The following is a 17981-nucleotide window of genomic DNA, read 5'->3' on the forward strand; positions in this document are numbered from 1 at the left end:
ACAACGATCTGTTTGGAGAGCAACGCAACCTCTTTTCTTTCTTAAAGATATCAACATTTATATCTGTACATCAACAGCGTTTAATATAATTCACACATACATGTAGTGTGTATTTCGACAACTTTAGCCGGCCCGAAGGAGGCGGTACAATGAAGTAGCAATGGGAATTTTTCATTTCAAAGCCTCAGATCCTCGCAACGTCACGTGCAGTGCATATGGTGGCACAAACATCACACCCCAACACCGCCCTTTGATTCTTAAGCACACATGTCTCCGTAGACAAGGGTCTGTGTATCACGCGATCACGCCTGCAGGTTTGTTTGCGATTAAACACGGATCCTGCTCTTACCGGCATATTTACCGAATATTTACCTAACCTAGCTCAACATGCTTATCCGGGTGGCTGGACGAGACATAAATCATTACAGTGAGTCGGGTCATTTGAAACTTAGCGAAAAATGTATTCCATTATCTACGAGATTAAACTAAGGCAATACGTTACTCAACAGACCAGTTTTGTTTATTTGGTAACTCGGCAAGCACAAAAGGTTAATGACCTATGCTTACTTATACTTACTAGACCCATGCTTCGCATTACATAACACTAGTGTACCTTAAGTATTTATTATTACACAAGGTACCTTGCAACAGCCCTTTGTCATGTGCTTGTTCAATACAGTGCATTTATCTCAACGCAGATGTCGGGTAAAAAAGATCTGATTACTGAATTTCCCTAACAGTCGAATATCTGCAGATATATTTGCAGCAGACACAGGGTGGGTACCTCTATTCATAGTCATAGAAGGTGGAAATCCGATAAATCAAAGAAACCCGGTAATCAGAACCTCAACATCTGCTTGGAGACTTGCGTACGCTTATTCGGTTGAACCATCCCTTTATATGTTTGCACACTTACATAACCTCGTCACAATGTGTTGTACAGTCTTTGTTTACAGTCCGTGCTGTTTGCACGGTTTATTTGGTGAACTTTGTGACCAAAGTATTTATTATCTCGTTCGGTAGGCTCAAGACCATACAGCTAAGTAATACTTTCTTCAGAGCCTCCTTCCTGGTCAAAGCTGGTCTTTAGACTAAAAAGATAATACCAGTCTTGTTAACTAAAACAAATGTTCATGTGTGTCGATAGGGGTCTTTGGCAAGGTTAACAACCTGTAGTCGTACTATCAAAAAGTTTGTGAATCCATATACGCAATGCCTTGAGTTTTAAACATAGTTGAAAGAGACAAAGAGCTGTTCAATAATGCATTACTAGACTGTGGGTAAATAACATTATTGATTAACGGCCACTTCAGCGACGTGTTTTCTCTTCATTTTTAGACACAACAAATGACCCAGCTGTCAGAGGTCAGAGGTGAAACCTACAGTGGGAATACGTATCAACTCGACAATGTTAGAGACACCGCTCAAAAACAAGGAACTGCACAGTCACGTGAAATAGGCAAACCTGTCTTCACACAGTCAACAGACCAACCAAGCATTGGAAGAAAACTGGACCTTTCACAAACAACTGTGTCTCACGATTTTATACAAAACGCTTTACTTGAAAATGACAATCGGACAGAGCTAACATCGGCTGTCAAACGCAGGACTTTAGTACCAGATCACTTGGACAAACGAACTTCGACGATAACCACAGTAGAGTCTCCTCTGATCGCTGAAGTTGAGACTCGTGTCGTGAACGAGGAGAGATCAGCTGTAGATTCTATACGTAAAATTGCAACAGACGCTCCAAATGTTGCAAAGGAGGATATAGTTATATTAGAAAATTTAGACTCTTCTGCGATTATTGCGGAGAACTCAGTTGTACCTGCCATTATTACACTTGAACCAACCGTGCATAGATCTGTACCAAGTGTGACACAAAGACTTTATACAGTAAATATACCTAAGCTTGATTATAATGTGAATAACGATGCTGCAATAACTGTGCAAAAACCGTACAAAGTGAACGTACAACAATCTACTGCAATAGGTGAAGATGGGCCTATTGAATCAGTTATTACGCAACGCACTACTACAACAGCTACTACAACTTTTACAACTAAACATACAGAAAACCCATCTTCAGTTGTTGCTCACGAGAGTATTTTAAAAACTACACAGGAACCATCTACACACAGAGCTCATTCAGTGGCTTTACCTAATATCGATAGACAATCTGTTCAAACGCCTGCTGCAATAGTTCCAAGCAAATCTACCGTAACAGCTGCTAACGACGACCCCGCTGAAAAAGGTGAACATATTAATGACCCTTCACATTCACACGAACCTTCCCAAGTGGTAGAAGATTTCAAACCAACTATAGTAAAAGTGCAAGCAACCACTGTAGGTGTGTTTCAGAAAACCCATGCGAAGTATATTGAAGACGTTCCAACGAACGAGACTAAATCTATTCTTAAACCTGAACCTGTGGTCAGTGTTACTCCTGTTTTACCAAATGTCCAACGTGTCTCTGTACCCTCTGAACTCAAAGTAGATGAAGTTACACTAGATGGAGTGGTGAAGCCTGCTACAACCGTAAGAGAGGGACATATTTCAACTGCACCAGGTAAATACGATACGACATCAGAAAGAACAAAGCCGCAACCTGACGCGACGACAACGTCCCCCAGAAGCACTCCCACCATCCAGGACCCCCTGCAACGCTCGCCTGACGTCATGCGGTCACAATTAACCAGTGGAAGACTAAGCACGATGGAGCTGATAAACCCTAAAGATGTGTATAAAATAGGAGACGAGGTTTTTGTTCGGGTGAAAACTAGAAACCAGCTGAACAGACCGAAAAGACGAGGAGGAGACTACCTCAAAGCTCGGATGTTCACCGACGTTGTAGCCGCAAGCACTCCAGGTTCGTGTGTTTCATAGTTGTTGTTATTGTAAGGTACCAAAATGGAAGCCAGTCTTGAAGCTGATAATTGCACTCCAAGGAAGTATCTGTTTTTCACTTTGTCTTTGACTTGTTCTGTCTTGCTGCCTGCCTGTGCATTTGCCATTTCTGTATTTCCCAATTTACACAATGCAGCTTCAATGCCGTCATTTTGCATCTAGGACTGGAGTGGTCGAAAGGTAATATGGGCAAGGTATAGAAATCAGCCATTCCTAACAACCAACCTCGTATTTTTTTAAAGTACATTGGACTCATTCCTCAAGCTACCGACATATTTCGCAGTCGTCCCTCAGTAAAACATCTGGAGCCGCAAAGATCTCGTTAAGGAACTTTTATTGACAGTTTGTCACCCAGACCAGGTTTCGTTGCATACAATTTCAGTGGTTAGAAGCTTACTGACACAAATGCAGATAGTTCAGTCTTATCTACCTTCCCAGTGCTTGACCAGCCTTGCATTTTATTTGTTCCGCAGGTGAAATGACGGACCACCAGAACGGCACATAAGCGGTGCGATTCCGTGTGGGCTGGACTGGCAGGGCCTTTGGATAACTCCGCATTATTGCACCATCCGAATAATTGCACGAAATTTGTTTGCTTTTCTGTCTTTTTCTTTAGGTGAAATCACGGACCACAAGAACGGCACGTACACGGTACGGTTCCGGGCGGGCTGGAGTGGGAAGGCCGCCGTGCAGGTGCACGTCATCCACCCGCGGGAGGCCATCGACGTGCTGCGCAGGCTCAGGGATGTGGAGAGGAAGAGGGTTAACGCCTGTAGCTTCGTACAGGGTACGGAAGTTGTTGGTATACTACTGGATGGAATATGACATTGTGAATTGGACTGTTGTCCGTCCCTTTGTTCACCCGTCTGTCTGTATGTCTAACGTTATCTGTCTATGATTTTGTTACAATGGCAGCACTATCTTCCCTCAATGACTCGATCCACAAGCATAGTGCAATGCTTAACCTTCTTATTAAGACACAGTCTCTTAGTCACGTATCCGCAAGACACGTAGGAAGTTAGGTCTGTATAACTTTCGCAAGTTTACGCTCTGAAGTGATTGGTCATCAGTATTGAGCCTGAAAAAGGTGACAGTGGTCGTCGAAAATTTGATCCGTGATACCTTTGTGTTGGAATAAATTGCACTATGATTACTACCAACACAGATGAGCTTCCATGATAATTCGATTCACAAGCGGTTGTAAATCAAAACTATCGATTCATACTAGTACTCGTCGCATCGTTTGCGCTCTTTTGAGAAACGCTTGCCATTTTTGCTCTATATCTCCCCCCATGTGTAGAAGGTAGCACGGAGTGGACCCGCTGTTGGACAACCCCGTCCCGGGACCCCGGGGAAGAGGAGTGCGACTTCTCGCACGCCCCCAGCGGCACTGATTGGTACTGCAAGAAGCCGGTCAGGGCGCCCTGCTCGGCGATAGACAAGTGCAGTGGGGGAGGGCTGAGACCTTTGGAGGAGATAGGGGTAACGGAGACGGACAAGATGCTGTTCAATGAGTAAGCTTTCCTTTCGCTCTGTTGCTTCGAATTCTCAATGCTATATAATGTACTTTTGTAAATGTTCCCCTAGCTCCTATTTTCAGCTTTCGCTCAATTTGGAAAACTTAAATTTTAATGTTGAATGCGAAACTTGGCCGTATTTATGTATGGCACAGGTTTCGCAACACTAAATCAGTAATGTACCATTAAAGGACACAAAAAATGGCCCCGTTATCTTTGCTCTTAGTTTTAATTAAGAGCCTAGGTAGACGGGACTGGTTTGTCGAAAGCAAGCGAAATTGTTGGAACAAAGTTTAAACTTTTCTCAACAGGCAGCACCTCCTTCGCTAGACGGGAAGACTGCCACCAGTAGTGTTTCTAATGAAGAGTTACTGAGTCACTGTAAAGAGTTACGATAAATGAACCAACTTGCCCTCTACTTTTGCCGCGCAGAACGTTCATAGATCAGGCAGTCATGGAGGGAACGATTCTCTGGGTGCAGGTCACGGAGCAGGACGTCCCGTGTAAGTAGTCATTGAGTACCAAATCATATCCTATTTTACATACTATTTATATCTTTTAAAAATCTTGATCATTGCCTGTTAGCGTGCGGTATGACTCTATGAGATGCGATCGTTTATCGGATTCTTACTTGACCTGAAGCCTGAAGGTGTCTGATAGACACCGAAGTGTAAGCACAGTAAATACATCCTGGCTGTGTACAAGAATTCTCCTATATCCTATATTCTACCAACCTGCATGAAATTATTTTCGAATGTCTTACATGACCTGTTCAATACAGGCTTTCATATGACTTCATTTGCGCCATGTTGGATTGCAGCATACCTCTGTCAAAAACACCATCATATTGCTGCTGTAATCCAATAATTGGCCAACATAAATACTGAGGGATTCAAATTACTGTGACGTCATCGTTACTTTATGTAGCTAGCACAGTTGATTTTTTTCCTAATGTGATACCACAGTGAAATCTAGCTTAAATTATAGCTCTTGCAGCCCCGAACAAAATGCCGTTTTCGGATTTTGAATCGGATGAACATAAGTCTAGAAATCAAATTTTGAAGTAATTAATTTGGGTATTTTTGTGGAAAACCTTAATCATTAGTTCAATGGGGCCCAAATGGCACCGGAGGGACCTGTAATTAGTGTAAATCAATACACTACACACACACTGTATGCATCATTAGCATAGATTTATTTTCTTAACACCAACAGGCATTCAAGTTGATGCAACTGCATAACAGAATCCAGCACGCAGACAGTCTAGAATTAGTATATGATTATGTTAATTATTGAAATTAGTATGTCTGCATACTAATTAGGTAAATATCACATACTATTCAAGTATTCTTTACACATTCAGGCTACATTTCTCTCTTAATTAAGGTTACCCCAGGGCAGACATCTGTCACTGCAAGGTCAATAAAGTGCCAGTTGCAATTAAATTCTTATGTAATGACTGATTTGCATATTTGCATATTAATTAGACAAAACCTTCAAACTGGATAGACATCATCTACATACACACTTTCTTTTATGCTCATCTCTACAGAGCCACTGAACTAGCAGCTATCACAATATAGCTAACAAATAGATGATCTCAAGTATTTTATTTTAGTAGATAAGTAGTGTTTTGCATATCAGTCATGTAAATAATAATAATATACATAATTCAATCTCGGTATCCTATTCACTGCAGCTTTCATAACTAAGATACTACTCTACATTCTAAAGAAAAGGTTATATACAATTGGCAGCTGACACAGCATGGGTGACAAAAGAATTTTTTTTTTAAATATTGGAAATTAACTAATTTGCATATTAATTAGGTAAATAATATTCTTGATAAAAGACATCCTCTTAAGTACAAGAGTGGCATTTCTTTGCATCCTTTCTTAATTGGAATCTATGACAGTGAGACCAGCAAGTATTAGTTATCATACTGATTCTTGTTTTATAAGCAATTAGCATATCTGCATATTGATTATTCCAATAATTAATATAATAAATCATAATCTAATTAATTAATTCATGGCTTTGAGTCTCTGCTCAACCTCCTCTTGAGTTTTCCATTCATCACCTTCTTGTCTTACTGCTCCACAAACCTTGGATTTCTCCTGGGATACCCATCTTAACTTTCTTTCCTTCTCATCTTGTTTCTGCCTTGGCAGTTCGAGGCGGTGCTGCTCTCATTCTTTCTGTTTCTTTATGCATCCTGAAGCAGTTTTCTGAGCTTTTTTGTCCTCTTCATACAGTTTTCTCAACCAGTCTACTGTGTGGTTTGCGGAGGGTAGAAGCAGTGATTCGGTGTGTAAGGTCTTTGCAGATGACTTCTAAGTCCTCAATCTTTGCCATCATCTCTGATTTTAGTGTATCTTGATGTTTCAGTTTTTCTTCACAGATTGAGATCTTCTTTCTTTCTGCCTTCTCTCTTTTGTTGAAGTTCCTTACATTCCACCTGCTCAGTTTTTCTGTTGCGGTTTGTAACTTTTTTGATTGAGATTCGAAAGCATTCTCTAATTCCTTGATGTACTTTTCCAGCTCACCATCATTGTTGTTCATCAGTTTCATTTTTTCTTCTGTGTCCTCAGTGATCTTATTGCATTCTTGTACAGCTGACGTGTATTCACTAATCAAAGTCTCCAGCTCTGTTTGAACACTCTGCATATTGTTCTTCCATTCGTCTGCACTACAAAGCTTCCTCTTCAAATGTTTGTTGGCCATTCCTGTTTGTTCCAGATGCTTTGCAAGTTTCTTCTTTCTCTGTGTCCATGGAGCTCGAGACTGTGGAGTTTGGTTTTGCTTTGGGGAATTGAAAGTCTGATCTAAGTAAGATTTCAGTTCCTGGTGTTTTTCTTCCTTTAGCAATTTCTTCCTTTTCCCTGCTAAGCGTGAAATACTGCTCCAGAGTACTTTTGTTTCCACTCTGCTGTCAATGGATGTGAATGTTTCCTTGAGCAGTTCCATCTTCTCTCTCACCTTGAGTCGTTTGTGTTGTCCACAGAACTGTAGGACATCTCCATTTGTGGCCATGCTGCCTATGTAAAATCACCAAAAATAATTAGCAATTATTATGAGCTAATCATCTACCCATGACAGAGTGTAAACAATATATGAGTGAGGTGGAAGATGGTGCATTTCTCTGGTATTTGACAGAGAACAGAATAAAATATGTTACCATTCCATCATTATCCCTTTCACATTGTAGCTTAATTACAGAGTCAGAATGGTAACGTATAGTTATATGGCTGTATTAAATTTAACGCTACAAAGAGGAGAGAAGTAGCTAAATTCAAAGCGCTTGACGCCACGCCCCCCTCCCCGCCATTACCCGCGTTGAGGTAGCAGAACACAGTATTAGTGGGCGAACCCCGGGGTGTATGACGCGGGTACATAAAATAGTACGGATAAACTTGTTGAAGGAGAGGTAAAAAGCCTTATTTGAGGGGCAGCCAGATATAACCTGTGCTACGTGGTCACGGAAGGTGTCGACTCTGAGACTGCATGGTTTGGATTGCGAAAGTTTTCTATTTTGTGTATAAATGCGCTCCATTACGCAACTGCCATTCTAGCGTGAGCCGGCTGCAGTTCTGTGACCTCCGCAGAGGGGCATTTCAAAGAGGGCGTGAGAAGACGATACGCCGACAGTATTTTTTTGTTTTTTAATATATTGTGGCTTGTACCTTCAACTCAAACATATCCGATTTTGGTATTCCAAAAGTGCACCCTACTATATTTTTCATTGCGTCGAAGCTAGTCACCTTGAGGCCCTTAACTATAGAAATCCCCATAGGCCGAAAACTGTGTTCTGCTACCTTGACTCCACCAGCGCCGCGCACTACGAGCGCGGGAAATACATTTTCCACAAAATTTGTTCAACTTTACGGAGTCAAATTTGGTATCAATTTAAAGCTAAAACAACCCTCTACTACCTCACCATGTCCCCTAGTTTATAAGATAATCTTATGCAGGAAAAAAATCCCGCTGAACTTTTAAATTTAATAGTAAATAGGCTTACCTTTGTCGTACAAACTAGTGGATACCACCGTCTTGCAGCTTAGAATGTCTTCTATCCGGATATGACGTTCTCACTATCCCATAATACTCCATATTTTGTGGATTTGCGGTCAAAGTTTAGAGTTCGAACGCCGCGCCGGCCGGAAGTGGTGACCGAGGCGGTGTAACTCGCTCGGCTCGGCGTGATTGCCGATTATCGCGCTATAACTAAATAATCGTAACTTGTATCGAAACAAAAATTCAGACACAGAGAGACAATATATTGGTGGTGGAGCTCACGAAATTTTGTGATTGTAGGTGCCGGAATTTTTTTTCTACAATTTTTTAAACTAGTCTTCGTAGGTGCGCGTTCAGAATTCGCACCGCAAAATGCGCCGTACTGCGCTAGCTACTTTATGTAACAATCCCTTACAGGTGTGATTCGACACGGAAGCGGCAACTGCCTGTACGCGTCGGACCCGGATGTGGACGGCAGCGACCCCTTGCGGCGCAGAGTGGTTCTGTGGCCCTGCACGGACAGCGTTCGGCAGGTGTTCGCACTGAGGCATGACGGGAAGATTGTCCACGTGTACAGCGGCCTCTGTGTCAGCGTGATAGACGACAATTCTACTGACCATGGCCAGATAGTCCTCAGGTAACCGAAGTCCCTACCAGCTACAGTCCCCGTTTAGAGCCAAATGAAGAACAGACAGGCCAACTTGCTCCAAAGAATCCTAAAAAAAACCCACTGACATTGTCCTCATTGCAGCCTGTACCAGGATCATTTGTTGGCTAAATACTCGGTAGAAATTGGTCAAGATAGAGAAATATTCAGTAAAAATTTGTCAGCGAATTCATCAGCGAAGGTCCAGTTCGGAGAGGCTCGAGTTCTTTGCCTCCCCCGTCCTACAATAGCGTACTATCCATTTAGTTAGAAGAATAGTGTGATAGACAGATCAACCTGGCGTGAACTTTCCGTGTCTGTAGCCTATGATGCCTGCGAATGATTGATAGTGTGATGGGGACAGACATGTAAATGATGTTCCAGAGACATAAGTAGCAAAACAAACGAATATTTAGTTCAAGGTTGTCTTCGGTAAACCGTGCAATCCCTCCATAATTTTCTAGAGATGCTAATAATAGCCTAATGTTTCGTTCATTAGGAACTGTGAGTCAGGAGGGTTGCGGTTCCGACGGACGGACAGCCGCGCCATCCAGGACGTGACGACGCTCAGGTGTCTCCACCCTCACCCGGACGTACAGGTGCCTCTGGACGGCTCACCTGTACGTCTCGCTGAGGGATGTAAGGGGGCCACGGTCGTCTTTGAATTCATGGAAGGTGAAGTTACGTATAGGCAATGAATATCAGAAACAAAGCCAATCTTTGTTATACTATAGCAGCGCAATGCAATATTTTGTATATTTGAAGTTAGTATGTTATGTTGCAATGTTAAACTTTATATCCGTACACAGAATAAAGCGCTTACGTACCAACAAGCTAGCTTTCGATCAGTCCTCTGATCCTTATCAAGTTTTCCTTATCAAATGACCCAACCCCTATGTCACACATCCAGACCGGAAGTGTGACGTCAGTAAAAGGTCAAAGATGCTTACGTTTGGAAGTCGGTATCGGCCACATATATTTAGTATGGTTTGCATAATTTCATTTTGTGTGGTTTGATGTCTCGTCTTTGATTCAATGACAACCCGCATTTCTGAGACAACTAACACAATTCAATACACTTTATACACAGATTTGTCTGGCTCACCGAAGTGTGAACCAGGGCATCCGCCCTCTGCCGGCTTCTACTTGCATGACAACTGGTACACGTACGCCTGCCGCGCGAGACAGTTCCCGGACAGAGACTCTGTCATTAAGTGTCTGACCAACAAATCTGTGTACATGTACGGGGTAAGCTGATAACTTGCTTACATTTCCTACCTACCTAGTCCCTTGTAATCTAGCAAAGTTATTGCAAAATAGTAGCGTTCCCTTTTCCTAAAAGTAATAACCACATTTTGATACGCAAGGTGTTCTGGAAGTCAAATTAAAAATGTTGCATTTACATCTTGATAAGATTTAACATGCAGTATATGTCCCTGCCAGGACTCCACGGTTCGTCAGAGGTTTGACCAGCTGAACAGCTACCTGGGGCTAACCCGCCCGATGCCACCGGTTGGGAATACCCTATTCCTGTTATAACCCGACGCGGCACACAGGGCCTGTATCTGTATACCGGATACACCCAGGATTTATAGAATTTTAACATCTTGTGTATGCCCCCTACCAGGACTCCACAGTTCGACAGTGGTTTGACCACCTAAACAGCTACCTGGGCCTGACCCGGCTGACGCTGCTGCCTGACATGGAGAACTGCCACATCGGCCCGTGCGGCTCTCACCACAACAGCACCAACACACACCTGCACATGATGTTCCACAACTTCCCCATCTACGGGAACCCCTTCAAGTCAGTCCTTGAGCAAGTACTTGTATGAATGAATACATTTTATGGTTAAAGAATCGCACAGGGTACAATATATGGTAACCAATAACAACCACTAGTTGTGCAGACAATGGTACTACGAGGTTATATGATCGGTATCTTTGCTTGTATCCGTATAGCCGGTAAAACCGGTCTTTGACGTTCAGTCCATGTTTCGAATGTATTTTCCTTTTCTATGGAAAGTCATTCATTCTTGAACTTCTTGGACTTGAAATGATCTAAGTTCCTTCTCCCAGTTTTGAAAGCGTTTTTTTCTGCTGTTTTGTTGTTTTCATAGTACAAATTGTTTCTTTCTTTATCTCGTCTTTGGGCCCGGGGTTCACATGATCAATGTTGACGCGTGTTCATCCCAAACTAAAGGCAGATAGCAAAAATACACAGAATCTAACCACAGAGTAGAAGAAAACCTTTCAAATTCGCGACTTAAAGAGTTTGCACGGCCAATAAGGGAATGGGTAGTCTTTGAAATGTTATATTGTCCATCTATACATTAGTCACATTTTATGATACATGTTATGATTTAAGATGGTGATGATAATTCTTTAAAATTTGCCCACCTTAGGTACCATCGGATGATCTATATCGCGGACGAGCTGGACCGGCTGCAGGGCGGACCGGATGTCGTAGTCGTCATTACCATCTGGTTTCACTTCCTCATGGAGCCGGTTCACATCTACCGGAAACGCATCGTAGCAATCCGCGATGCCATCTTGAGACTGCATCAGGTAATGATTTTTGTCTAAATTGTTGTACCTATATGCTGCAAAAGACAAGATAGAGCAATTACTCAACTTTCAGTCGAAAATTTACATGCTTTGCTACATTTTCCTGTGTAAGGACTATTTCTGTATCCTAGTCTAGATTATAATGATCCACTACGAACAAGGTAATCTTCGCATTCCTCTTAAAAATTGGAGATTACAATGAATTTTCTTGTGTAATTTTGCAATTAACTTTTTATCCTCACTTCATCCAAAATGATGTTTTTGGCTTACCTGCCCATGTGGCGGTCTGTCTGTTTTTCTGCCCGGCGGTTTCTCTTAACAACTGATATGTTCTGCAAGACTGTGCCTTGCCGCTTCCGCATGTTCTACCAGCGGTGCTTTCGTCCGAAGAATGAAGCATGTTCTCTCTGATGTCCTTTTTCCCACCAGCGCCACCCGGAGACCCTGGTACTGATCAAGTCCGGTAACATGGCGTTCAGCTCGCTCTGGGCGCCGACTCACGTGGGGAACTACCTCATGGCTGACGACTGGATGGCCCAGGATCTGGACAGGTGCGGCATTTTTTTTTCTTTTTGCTTGGAACAGACGAGAACAATGTAGCACTGTACCCAAGTTAGTAACTTATTTTTAACAGTGCCACATACAAAGTAAAGAAAAAAGGTAAAGGTAGTCTTTTACCTCCACCGTCTTAGTCAGGTTCCCATTTGTACACCTGGATGAAGTGAGAAAGGTCGTGTAAAGTGTCTTTGCCAAGGGCACACGATCGGTAACATGGCAGGATTCGAACTAGGGACCACTTGGTTTTGACCCGAACACTCCGCCGTGACGCCTCACGACTCCACATATGTGTGACAATGTGGCCGTTGGGTTACTTAATCTTTATAAATCTATCGGCTATGTTTGAGACATAAGAATACCTAGCAAGATCGATCGCTCTTGTATGGGTTTTTGTTTAGCCAATGCAAAACTTTACTATACTATCCGAGTCTATACAATGGTCTCAAATGTGACCTAGTATAACCTACTTACATCCCCAACTGATCCGAATACAAAACATCATCTATCCTTGAAGAGGTTCTTTAGTCACATATAAATACAAGTAACAGAACATTCCTCAATTAGGGACTCTTTGAAAGGCATGTACATAAACCTTCAAAATTTTCGAAGTCTTTACAGTACATCTTGTTCACGGAGTGACACTTGCGAGAGCAAGAGACTAGGTCCGAGACTTGCGTCTCAGTCTTTATCTTGCAGAGTAGGCCTTAGTAGGATTCGGGCAGCTCTGGGGGTATGCGTTTATGCTTTGAGGTTATGTGTTTGTGCCTTTCAAAGAGTCATCACTGACTGAGGATTGCTCTATTAACTGTTATCTGTACTATCTGTTCTCCAGGCTGCAGAGGGAGGTGTTCTCCCCCACCCGTGCCGTGTTCCTGGACGTGTGGGGCATGACGGCGTGTCACCGTGCACAGCACGATATCCATCCGCCTGGAGTCATAGTCGCTGCAGAGGTTCGGCTGATGCTGGCCTATATATGCCCCACGTAATTATAGCTGGGTGTGAAGAAGATCAAACCGGCACTGACCTCTTCGCTCTGCACAAGAACCAACTAGTCACTGTGGCCACTTTTGGTGGCCCTTATGATTATTAATCCTTTGACTCATCCTTTCCATTGTGGTCACTTGCCTAATGTAACCATTTCTAAGTCCCTTGAGTACTAAGAATGGAGTTGCGTGAAAATCCCATGACAGTTCCTCCCGCACTGTTTTACCATTAAAATGTTTGTCTTTGGGATGCTTTCAAATCTCTATTTACTATCCATTGGTCGCTAGAAAGAAGTATTGGAGGAGGAGGTCGGTCAAAGGACTATAACTTGCCAGCCGCCATGCTAGATATGATAGAGATGTATGGTCAGACATTGTTAATGGCACCTCATATAAGGATGAACTGAATTTAACTGAACTGGTCGCTAGTAGCAACGTAACGTTGTATACGCATCCCTGGTATATTGGGTTAATAATGGAAGGTACACTGTCGCTGGTTTGGTTCTAAATTGTCATTGGCATTTGCGGACACTAATGGTTGTCCTAAAGGTATAGATATATTTCTAGGCAGTAAAAATATCATCTACTGTCAAGTACTGTGACCATTTTCTGTAGAAATGCTCGACTGTACCTGCTTTCTGATAAAATCTCCTGACCATACCTCTGTCACTTTTTGGCAATTAAAATTCTTTTGGAAGAAAAGTGCACCGTGTTTGGTACATTCATTATGTTTGCACTCCCAGATTAGATATTGTTCAATTTTTGAAATGTAACGTTGATATTGTATAAGAAAGCATTCTTACGATAAGGTAAAAAATGAATTGACCGCATTACTTCCTGTATTCTGCTAAATGCTCGGCTAGGCTCAGCTTAAAAATTTGCCTTGCAGCAACACGTGGGAATCTATCCAGGACATCGTCTGACAGGTTTTGACCCTCCACTAATTATAGAATTGTCAACATTTACCAGTAACCCATATCTCCCACCAACAAAAGTGCCATTTCCTAGAGTCACCCGTCTCTCTCCCAAACTTAGTTCAGTGACTATAGCTAGAAGTGGCCTTGCAAACTTGTTTTAAAGATGCCCCACGGCCATGTTGCTAGGACATTTGTCCGACAGGTTTTGACCCACCACTAGGTGTCAACATTCACCAGGTAACAAACAAACAAGCAAGATGGCGACATCGTCGGGTCGCCTGGGGGCCAGAGTGTCTCTCGTGCTGTTCGGGGTGCTGTTAGGACTGTTCTTGTCGTCCTTTCTCGATACAAGTGGTCTTACGCTCACTTCGCACAACGATCGGCAAGTTGTAAAACTGCCTCAGTTTAGTTGTGACTGCAAATCTTCGGGAGACCGCGCAAAGAGCCCGGAACAGGGGTCCAGAGGCGAGGCCCATGCCCGTGACAACATACTGCCCAGGTCATATGGAAAGCATCGACAACCAACAACCCAACCAAGGCAATGCATTTATTTTTGCACTTTATATAACCTTCATGAAACGGATGTTTTCTTTTGAATATGCTTGCTTTAAAAAAAACTGCCATTAGTGTTGTAAATTGTGCTTTAGGTCGAGATCCGTATGTTAGATAAGTGTAGCTTTGGAATCTAACTACCGCATAAGACTTAAAAACTGTTCATCTGCAAAAATTCCTCATCTGCAAAGGCTTTAATACACAAGGGGGTGAAAATCTATTACCTCTCGTAACATATAGCACTTGAGAAGAGTGATACAAGATAGTTTGGCTGCTTACTACGTAGTCATTTTTAGAGTGACCTAAACTGGCGCCCTTACATATGAACTTTGACACGCCAGTGGCGTGCACTGCATTTGTAAACATGGTGGCTCGAGGCCATTTGTGGTGACAAGGTAGTCGGTCATTTAGGGTCACAAGGTGTCAATGACTGATGTAATCTCCAAGTAGATGTTGGGAGGAAGGTCGACATGCAATTTTGTCAATGCATCACTTTTCCGTGAACGTTTAGACTATTAGACTAACAGGGAAGTGGTTTTAACTTACAATCTAGTATTTCGCCTTGAATCTATTGTTTACAGGTCAATAAAGAAAGGCGGAAAGCCGAGAAAGATTTTCATCGACTGCGGCGCAAACGCAGCTTTCAGTGTTCGGGTAAGTGTACCTAATATCTACCATTCGTGCACAACAGGACACTTGTACGAATGTACCAGGAAATCCATGCAAAAGAAATATCCCGGTGACAAGATTTCACGCTACTAAACAGCCATATGACTTTTTGTACTTTATACTGTACAGGTGATGATGTTTGTATTTTAAAAACGCCTGCTGTTTCTTACTAGTGATTGTACTACATGCCTCAGACAAGGAAGATATGGTTTCGGTGGCATTGCTTTGCATTTCTGTATTTATCTGGAAACAGCATAATTTAGGAAAGATTGAATTGATCTTAATGATTTATGCATATATGTGGGTCTTACGTCATAGATTTCAGGCCCTCTACATGTAGCAACTTCCTTTGGACTGAACATTGTGACGTCACGATGATTGACAGCTATTTTGTGACGTAGTTGTTCCGGGAGACCTATCCTGACGGACAGGATTACGTCATCCACTCGTTTGAGCTTGACCAGAGACTGATCCCGTACTTCGCGCCTTACTCCGACCACGTGCTGCACTGTCCGGTAGCTGCCGGGGACAGGAATGGTACGACCTGTGTGTTATACTAGAAAAACATTCTGCCACAATTTAAAATAGCATTCTGCCACAATTTACCAAATGACCAAATACACCTTCACCCAGTACAATAGTCTCATGGATAGAGTGTTCGGGGAGGTTGCGATCGGGGACTCAAACCAAAGACAATTATGACAGATATACTGCCATATCTGACAAAAGCATTTAACACTCGTGTTCAAGAGCATGGGAGTTGGACACTCATACCTACCTACATGTGGGATTATACACATTTTGTTTTCCAATTTGCAATTTTACCTAACATCTCATTCATTGTTTTCCTTAAAGCCCCTGTGCGACGGAGTTTAAAAGTATTAGTATTCTTGAAATGTCGCATAGACCGTTGCAGGGAGGTGGGCTATAAGCTTATAGCTTTGCTACTTTGAAAAGATACCAAAGAGGCATACGTATTCCCTAAACCCCCCTCGCACAGGAAACATCACAGTGTACGGGGAGTCGGTGTGGAGACCGGACAAGGGGCGGGTGTTCGACATGGACATGCAGTGGGGAGGGGGCGTGGTGTACGCCGACGAGAACGAGACCCGGAGCGAGCGGTACGGCAGGCGGTTCGGGGTCAAGACTGTCGTGCCGATGATAGACCTGTCCTCGTGGATACAGGAGAACACAGGTGCGTTTAGTACACGCAAAATTTGTTCAGTTTATGGCAGACAATGTGAATTCAAGATTATCGGGCCAATTAGTACATGTCATTTTCTTGAGTTGTTCATGAAATACAAGGCATGCACTTTGTGACGAAATGAGACTTTGTTTTCAATTGTACGAAAATGTTGGTTAGATTTTATTTCAAGATCACCAGTGTTAATGCAGCTTTTTCCTTGTCGTTCTGTTTGTTTGCCCCATTACCTTCCTGATAAAAATTGACTTTACCTGCATTTCATCCTTTGTAATGTAACCCCACTTAAGATACCTGTTTATTTCGCACCTAGGAATAGAAGACCACGTCATCTTCAAGATCGACGTGGAGGGATCCGAGTACGAGATTGTGGAGAAGATGGTCAAAGACAAGACGTTCAAGTGGATAGACAAGTATGTACTGGCGACAACTTTATGCAGGCAATAGAACAGACATTATTTCTTTTAAACAGTTTAACAAATATTTTTTTCTCACGGGTGCTCATTTATTTATTAGCGTTTGGGATAAGTTCCAAATAAGTAGCACCGATGACAGTCTTTTAACGTAAGATACGTTCACGCCTACATTGTCCAAAAGATTTTTAGCAAAGCTATGACAGAACCGACGGTCGACAAGGAGTACGGAAATCTTTGTTGCCAGAGAACATTTGATCTTCATACGACACATCTAATGACAGCTTTTTGCTTTCGTGAACCCCTGTCTCACGACGAATGTTACCCGGGCCCTAATCCCCAGATCCTAACAAGTATTTAAAAAACATGTCTTAATAGTTTAAGTTTATTGCAAATTCTTGCCCGTGGGCGAATTGCAGGTAATACAAAAGATTCAAACAGTGTAAAATACAATACCACAAATGTCTACTCTAGTCTAAAACTAGTAAAGGCTAACTCTAGATCCTGGGTTACTGGGTTCGACTCCTTTTTCGAAGACAGTGGACCACACTTCTAACATCAAATGCACCTCTAATTAATTTACACGTCTCACTGAAAGTGCTGTAGTGCTGTTCATAGCTAACTAAAAAGGAAGCTCCTACGTACAGATCTTGGTGGCAACGATTTACACGTATTCAACGACCCGTCATTAATCCTCACCATTCCCCAGGTTCTACGCGGAGTTCCATAACGTGAGCTGGGCCCCTGTGCCGGGCTGGTCCCAGCAGAGGCGGGACGATCTGGTGAGGACACTACAGCAGCAGGGGAACATGTTTCTGTACTGGGAGGGGGAGAGCCACTACTACCAGGACATAGAGGAGCTACACACACCCGATGTAAGAGTTCTATGTCTGTTTCTAATTTTAATACTGCAGTGACATCTAGTTTGCAGTGCGATCAGCCATCAATGTTCTGAGGAAGGTGACAGACGGTCACCAAAACATCGTTTCATGTGGTTGTGTGCCTTGCTGTACTGATTCCGTTTCTATTTTACTGTG

At 42.7% G+C, this 17981-nt stretch overlaps 2 protein-coding genes across 2 annotated transcripts; both read left to right on the forward strand.

Moving 5' to 3' along the window:
• The first annotated feature begins 2640 nt into the window (after positions 1-2640).
• On the forward strand, positions 2641-11669 carry LOC118419205 (NXPE family member 3-like). Its single transcript, XM_035825550.1, has 10 exons — positions 2641-2869; positions 3524-3694; positions 4208-4421; positions 4857-4927; positions 8856-9075; positions 9584-9723; positions 10175-10332; positions 10528-10596; positions 10712-10890; positions 11489-11669. The coding sequence occupies exons 1-10, from the start codon at positions 2680-2682 to the stop codon at positions 11667-11669; spliced, it is 1593 nt and encodes a 530-aa protein (XP_035681443.1). The 5' UTR covers positions 2641-2679.
• Positions 11670-11927: 258 nt separating this feature from the next.
• On the forward strand, positions 11928-13499 carry LOC118419934 (NXPE family member 3-like). The gene is made up of 2 exons (XM_035826604.1): positions 11928-12202; positions 13042-13499. The coding sequence occupies exons 1-2, from the start codon at positions 12120-12122 to the stop codon at positions 13193-13195; spliced, it is 237 nt and encodes a 78-aa protein (XP_035682497.1). The 5' UTR covers positions 11928-12119; the 3' UTR covers positions 13196-13499.
• The last annotated feature ends 4482 nt before the right edge of the window (positions 13500-17981 follow it).

Source organism: Branchiostoma floridae, chromosome 7, assembly GCF_000003815.2.
Source record: "Branchiostoma floridae strain S238N-H82 chromosome 7, Bfl_VNyyK, whole genome shotgun sequence".
In the NCBI taxonomy this organism is placed as follows: Eukaryota; Metazoa; Chordata; class Leptocardii; order Amphioxiformes; family Branchiostomatidae; genus Branchiostoma; species Branchiostoma floridae.